Below are 7,082 nucleotides of genomic sequence, written 5' to 3'. Positions count from 1 at the left end.
GAATGATTTGATTCCTGAAGTGTAAACATATGCAAAGTCGTTTATTAGGTACATCTAAGATTTATAGACTCTCATCGAAAAAAAATACAAAAATAATCAGAAATCGGTGCCTTTCAGACGTGTAGCAACGTCACTTCCGCCGCACTCGCAAAATAGGCTTTCCGGTCGCGTGTGCGGCCTTTCTTCCTCTACCGCCATCATGGGTCGCATGCACGCTCCCGGGTAAGAGCTAAATTGTTTGTAAAAAGTGTTTTTACGAGCAAGAAATTCATTTTCAAACCTACCTTACAGTATGTGAAGCCGTTATATACCCCCGACATCTGAAAATATACGTCTACATCATTCCCAAACTTAACGTAAAGACCCTGCATTTTCTCGAACCACCTGGCACCGAGTACGCTAAGTTACAGTAGCTGTGTAGCTAGCTAGCATGACATCCACCCAGCTCGTTTGTCAATCTTGGAGCAGCAACGAGCAAACCAAGCGAATTAATTTGCGTTTTACCTACATTTAGGGTTTATGTATAGAAACGTATCTAGAAACTTCAGTGGGTCTCCCAAAACGAATTATTAGCCTACTTGCCACTGTCCGTTGACGCTGTATTGTGTATTTGCACGTGCACTGTGTAATTTACAGATATCGGTGATGGTTTCTCTTAATGCCAAGCCAGTTGACATTATTCAAATACTTGTCGTCTGTATTGCAGGAAGGGCTTGTCCCAGTCCGCTCTGCCATACAGACGCAGTGTCCCCACCGTAAGTAATGATATCCTGAATCTTTGACTAGGTTAGTTCACCAATATTGCTTGCCTAGACGTGGCAACAGGTATCATGATTAAACAAGTATATGGCTACCATATTGTCATATTTGTAATTCGGTGTTTTGATTTGCAGTGGCTGAAACTCGCGTCTGATGATGTCAAAGACCAGATCTTCAAGCTGGCCAAGAAGGGTCTGACTCCTTCCCAGATTGGTTAGTGCATCTAACTAGTACATTTCAGCAGTATAGATATGATGAAGCTGTATATTGCAAAGAGTATCAAGATTGAGCGAAAGTTTACCTCGACTTCATTAACTCATTGATGGGCCTCCCATCTTAATTGAAAGTGGACAGACATGCTTCTGTCAACCAACTATCATAGGATATATCTTACTGGTATTGCCATATAATGGCTGCAAGAGGGTCTGATGTCATATCATACCCATACTTGCCAAAATCATGTATCTTGAGCCCATTTGCCCTGGATTTCACTTTTTCCCAGAACAAGTGTTAACAGCAGAACTAATGTTTTCGGTCCATCTTCTTTTGTTCAGGCGTTATTCTGAGGGACTCCCATGGTGTGGCCCAGGTGCGTTTTGTCACTGGCAATAAGATCCTGAGAATCCTCAAGACCAAAGGCCTGGCCCCTGACCTGCCTGAGGACCTGTATCACCTCATCAAGAAGGCTGTGGCTGTCAGAAAGCATCTGGAGAGGAACAGAAAGGTGAAGTGACAGGGTCAAGACGCATGCTTTTAGGAGTTGGATGGGCTTTGTAGTCTGCTGTAATTGCTTTACTTCACTACTAATTTTAAATAGTCAGTACTCAATAAAGCCCCTGATCCCAGAATGCTTTTGGATGTGATCCTGGTGAATAGACTGAATTCAGTCTATCTTGACAAACTTATCCATCTTGTGTATGCAAAAGGGATGTTCCCCATGGCTGACATAGACATGTGCCTGTTTCCACCCTATATGACTCGTGTTTTTTAAAGAATTGTGTGTATTCGTCAGGCGCCAATGCAAGAAATGTTACAGTATGTCATCAGAACTAATTAGGATAATTGATCGGTTCCTTGCAACCTTTCCTCATACTTGTTACATGACATTCACAGGACAAGGATGCCAAGTTCCGCCTTATTCTCACTGAGAGTAGGATCCACAGGCTGGCCCGTTACTACAAGACCAAGAGAGTACTGGCCCCCAACTGGAAGTAGTATGTATCCAGAATTTTTAATAATTGCAGCATTTTGGGGCTTAGATCTTGTCATTTGTATTGAAAATGTAAATAAGTACTGTTGGTTGTTTTCTATTAAAATGGCAAAGATATTTCAAATCCATATCTTTGGAACACCATGCTCGAATCAGAAGATCAGAGACCAAGGTTGTTTTTTATATACATGTAGCTAAATGCACAATTCATTGTCTTGCTCTTCCCCTGTAAGAGTTTAGATATTTCTTTTGTGCCAGATGAATGCTGAAGGTAAATTAACAGAGTGGCTGTACTGTGCCAACTTTGCCAGTCCCCTTCACACAGTAGCGCAAATAAAATATAGGGTTGTATTGAATCTGGAAGCAATGTAGTCTCTTCTGGCCCATTACCTCACCTAAACAAGTCACTGGATTCCTCACATGCAAAACTTTCACAAACTATCAGGGAGTATTTGATTAGGAAATGGAAATGAGTTCTTTCTGTTCCTGGGTGTTTACCAATTACTTACCATGTCCTTTCTGTTTCTGATCCACAGTGAGTCCTCTACAGCTTCTGCTCTGGTGGCATAGAAATCATCACTTTTTCGATAAATAAAAAAGAATTTAAACTAAGCATGTCTTTTTATTGAGTTTGAGGAAGTTTTACGTGTTTTTTTTGTATTTTTTAATTTAAAAATAATCTGGTCATCTTTTATTATGGTATTGTCATTGCTACATTTGGTTTAGATACGGGTGTCTTGGGGAATTTACGGGCAGTTTCCATGCGTCATCAGTCACTACGTATTGCAAGGCGTGCTTACATGAAAGGGAGGCACCATCGTGAGCGGCATTTCTCGTGGCCAATAGGAGCGCTTTGACGAAGAATCCCTGTTTATTTAGAGTCGTGTTGTAATCGTTAGACATTCACTAATTTCTACTACGACAACGACATAACAACTTGAGAATATGAAGACTATAGTCTACGTTTTGGAGACTTGTTAGGTCGAGAGAGACACATCAGAAAAAATGAAGCCTATACATAATGTCAGACGACTGATAAAGCAGAGTAATCAGTTTGTTTTTGACGAAGAATATCCGAATACGTGAGAAATTGCAAGGAAATCTTGAGATGGCAACTGTTGGTCCGAGAGGTTCTGACCGATCAACAATGGAGCGGTTTAGCGAAGGTGGAATGGCGCTCCTGCCGTGGACTAAGCAGATACTCTTTGTACTGTGGGAACAACTTCGGTTGTTGGTCCATGTTATTTACTACAGCTTCTTATCAGGTAATTTGATAAATTACTAGTTTCTAGACAACATGTTTGGCTGTGAGAACGATGAGTCAACATCGTAGCCTATTTTGTTTGTGTTCTTTTTTAAATTATTGCTACTTGAGGCGAGCCGTCACAAAATGTCAGCACGCTCTACAGTTCGAATGTGGAGCATGGCCTGGATTGTAGTCATAATTTTAAACCATGGTTCTATAATATTGCGTTTGTACTTAGGATGCTAGAGAATATAAAATACATTTCTTTATCAGTTTTCCAGATGTTCCGATTTGAAGTACACCTAAGGATCACGGACGAGACGGGGCACATGAGCTCAACTACAAATACATCCGAGTCTTTTATCTTTTCGTCATTGTTTGATGGTGAAAATAGCGTCATGGTCGGTGGCTCAAATCCTCTATCAAATTTCTGCGCCGACGGCGGCGACTCCTTCCCCGGGAGTTCACAAGCGGGAGCACTGCTGTCCAGTCTACGTGCTGAGGATCTGTGCTGTGGGTTAGTGGACGACTTTGTCTCTCGAGCTGCGGACTGTTTCCCCAATAACGACGATGGACTCTGCCTTGGACACCACCCAAGCTGGAAACTGGGCTTTCCTGGCGACTGGAACATATTTTTGACAAGCTCTGACAGCTCGGGTACGGATGAAGCATGCTACAAGAGCACTAAGAAAGTTTTAGAATCCAAACATAAAGAAAATAACCAGAGCAAAGATGTTGACCAAGCCACTGAAGAGTTTTGCAGGGAGAATACTGAAGCCCTACAGGAGTCCCTTTCCAGATCCAGTAACCTCTCTTTTTTCTCAACTTACATGTCAAGCACGACAGATATGGGCAAACATAAGATGGAGAATAGCAGTGACCCTGAACACAACTCCACCTCCAGGGTTACTGAATACTTCCAGGAGCCTCAAGTGTTGAAGTTTTGGTCCAGCCGTTCCGATAGCGAAAGCAGTTCTAGCAGTTGGGGCAGTTCAGATGGCTCATGTGCAGATCTCGACAAGGAAGAAAGCGAGAGGCTCTGGGAGCTCTTCTCAAGCCCTGAAGACCCTTACAACCCCATGTGCTTTACAGCGAGTGCTGTCACGGCAACCCAGCATCAAGACAAATCCCCAATGAAATCACAGAAGACTGTGAAGGCTGCAGTTCCAGCTCCTTGCTCTAAATCTGGCATAAAAGACAAAGATAATGGCACGGGACCTTTGTCCCTGAAAGGGGATGAAGAGGAGCAGCTCTGGATGTCCCTTTCCCCCAAAAACGACCCCTACCACCCACTCAATTTTAGTGCCTGCTTCCAGAGTTCTACCACAATCACAGACCCACCCACCTTTGAACCTGCAGGCAACACAGACAACTCTACCCGACCTTACAACTCCAAACAGAGTCCACTCACCCAGGCTTCAAAGGAGGAGATTATAGCCCGCATCCCCCAGAAAACTAAGCCCACCAATCCCACATGGCCTAAGAGACAGCTGAAGAAGCACTGCCACCCTGCTACTGTAGTGGTGCCATGGAGACGGCCAGACGCATCCAAAGTCACAAAAAGAATAGAGGGCAATGACAAGCCACCAAAGAAAAAGGTTAGAACAAAGTTTTATACAACATTTACTATTAATTGTACACAATACCATTGCTTTATTGAACATCATTTTATAAGGGCTGTTTAGTGTCCATTATTTTGTTTTCAAAAGTAGTTTATTTTTATTTATTTTTATAACTACATATTATAGAGTGAAGTCAGGACTATTTATGTCACAGCACTCCCTCAGAACCCTACACTTCCATGGCTCATGTGCTTGTTTGGGGTTGGCTAGCAACAACAGAGGTTGTCATGACTCATGACTAATCCCATCATGTGACACTAGAGTCAACAGTATTCACCCCCACATTGACTAATTGGGATGGTGTTGCAGATAATTACAAATATGTGATGCAAGCCTGCAAAGCTCGACCAAATTAATGACAAAGGATTGTAGGCATTTTTACTTCCTTATTTGTTAGTTTTATGATTTGATATTGTCCAGTTTTCAAATTCCTGAGAATTTTGTGTTACCTGACTGCTAATCTCACATTAAAATGTAAGAGTGGCATAAAGGAAGCTTTACCATCACTAAAGTGTGTCCTTATTTGTAACTTCTAGGTGCAGTTCTCGCCTCTTGTCCAAGTCCATGTGTTGCGTACCTGGCTCTTTGCTCGAAAGGCCTCACGTAAAGGACATTGGGAAGAGCTGGCCCGAGACCGGGATCGCTTCCAAAGACGGATCCAGGAAGTGGACGATGTCATTGGGTACTGTCTCAGTCAGTCACACAGAGAGATGATTCGGACTTATTTGGACAGCAAATCAATATCTGCTACACTCTGAATGGAATACTTTTTCTACTGAGAACTTTGGATTGGTTGCAATGCAACATATGTTTAGTTTTTTGTTGTTGTTGCCCAAGTTCATATTTTCAACTTGTGTACCTCAAAACAGGGCTTATATTTTATGCCATTGTTGCACTGATTGTTATTTACAACATTATTAACCTCAGAATTATTGTGTAAATGTTTTGTATGCCTTAAACTGACCCAGCAATGTAATTTATTCATGCCCTATGGAGCTTGTAATTTGAAATATTTTTTACGTTTTTATTGTTGTGTGTGTTTAGGATTTAACTGTAGATTCAGCTGTATTGTATCTGACACAAACACTTTTGGGGTCTGATATAAATAGATATAAACAGCATCTGTTGTGGGGTTTTAATATCAAGTGAATTACATCTTACTAGACGCACACTCGAGTTAACCTGCTATGTTTGGCCACATATAGCTGAATTTACTTACATATTTTTAATACTCCATGATACCAGAAAGGTTTGATTCATTAAGTCTGTTTCATTGCAGTTTTAAGTCTTAGTCAGCTTGTACAGATTCTCAGTACATCCCAATACCCAAACTACCATACTATTTAGTACATTTTGTAAATACATACATATATGGTATGGGTATTGGGATGCACAGTCAGTGTTCATGTATCATAAAGATCTCAAGCTGGTGGAATCCACCTAGCAAGCAGTTTTTGTGAATCCCACTCCTCTATTCACCCCATTTTCATTTCCATATACAATGGAATGGATTCAATGGAATGTTTGACATGCAGCGTACAGCTGTCTTCACTTGTTTCCCATCACTGATTTCTTCTAAAGTCCATTCACACATCATGGACTTTGACTTGGATTGTGTGCCTTGACTGTGTACAATACTGCCCTTTCTAACATGGCCACATACTCAGGACTGATTGGGTGTGGTTACCTGGGTGGAATCAAAAAGGTAAAAGGTCAAGATAATCAGTGAAATGAGTGCTGTAGGGAATGTTAACACATGCTTTAGGCTATTTGATCAACAGGTAAATTACCTTTCTGCCTCGACAGCATGTAATATTGGACTGCAATATTAACCCTCGTGCTGCCTTCGGGTCACATGACCCAAAGGTTCATAACGAACCATCGTTGTGTTTACCCAATTTTACCCAATACAAAAACAAATTAAAATAATTTTCTTTTAACCTTTGCAATGTGGGGGGTCTGAGACAGCCCAACGGTTAAAAGAAAATGCTTCACTTTGTCTTTGTATGCGGTAAATCTGTCGCAATACGACGGTGGGTCACAATGACTGATGGGTCAGAATGACCCGAAGATAACACAAGGGTTAATTTATTTGCGCCTTATTCCTTTCCCAGTTACTACCTATGCCTCATTTACACTTTTGCATTTCTGTCACTAACTTCACCAGGTGGTTCTTTTCATTTCAGGGGAGACATCTCCTAGGAGACGGTACTGCAAGGTTTGTGTAAGACAATGGTTAAAAACA

The 7,082-nt window shown here is 41.5% G+C and overlaps 2 protein-coding genes and 1 non-coding gene across 3 annotated transcripts; all 3 read left to right on the top strand.

The window, feature by feature from the left end:
* The first annotated feature begins 105 nt into the window (after window positions 1-105).
* On the top strand, window positions 106-2,581 carry LOC134021351 (small ribosomal subunit protein uS15-like). The gene is made up of 6 exons (XM_062462082.1): window positions 106-222; window positions 707-755; window positions 894-972; window positions 1,314-1,483; window positions 1,873-1,973; window positions 2,506-2,581. Exons 1-6 carry the CDS (start codon window positions 200-202, stop codon window positions 2,537-2,539), a joined length of 456 nt encoding a protein of 151 aa, XP_062318066.1. The 5' UTR covers window positions 106-199; the 3' UTR covers window positions 2,540-2,581.
* LOC134021783 (small nucleolar RNA SNORA19) lies at window positions 2,168-2,296 on the top strand. Its single transcript, XR_009930568.1, has one exon. It is a non-coding gene; the product is annotated as a small nucleolar RNA SNORA19 (small nucleolar RNA).
* Window positions 2,582-2,739: 158 nt separating the features above from the next.
* On the top strand, window positions 2,740-5,958 carry ppp1r15b (protein phosphatase 1, regulatory subunit 15B). Its single transcript, XM_062462081.1, has 3 exons — window positions 2,740-3,234; window positions 3,489-4,813; window positions 5,374-5,958. Exons 1-3 carry the CDS (start codon window positions 3,078-3,080, stop codon window positions 5,593-5,595), a joined length of 1,704 nt encoding a protein of 567 aa, XP_062318065.1. The 5' UTR covers window positions 2,740-3,077; the 3' UTR covers window positions 5,596-5,958.
* The last annotated feature ends 1,124 nt before the right edge of the window (window positions 5,959-7,082 follow it).

Source organism: Osmerus eperlanus, chromosome 5, assembly GCF_963692335.1.
Source record: "Osmerus eperlanus chromosome 5, fOsmEpe2.1, whole genome shotgun sequence".
NCBI classification, from domain to species: Eukaryota; Metazoa; Chordata; class Actinopteri; order Osmeriformes; family Osmeridae; genus Osmerus; species Osmerus eperlanus.
This window is presented reverse-complemented; position numbering and strand designations above follow the sequence as displayed.

Coding starts and splice junctions, on each gene's coding strand:
- LOC134021351 (XM_062462082.1), top strand. CDS start 200: ATGGGTCGCATGCACGCTCCCGG. Junction 223..706: donor GGTCGCATGCACGCTCCCGG/GTAAGAGCTAAA, acceptor TCTGTATTGCAG/GAAGGGCTTGTCCCAGTCCG. Junction 973..1,313: donor TCTGACTCCTTCCCAGATTG/GTTAGTGCATCT, acceptor TCTTTTGTTCAG/GCGTTATTCTGAGGGACTCC.
- ppp1r15b (XM_062462081.1), top strand. CDS start 3,078: ATGGCAACTGTTGGTCCGAGAGGTTCTGACCGATCAACAATGGAGCGG. Junction 3,235..3,488: donor TTACTACAGCTTCTTATCAG/GTAATTTGATAA, acceptor TTTCTTTATCAG/TTTTCCAGATGTTCCGATTT. Junction 4,814..5,373: donor ACAAGCCACCAAAGAAAAAG/GTTAGAACAAAG, acceptor TGTAACTTCTAG/GTGCAGTTCTCGCCTCTTGT.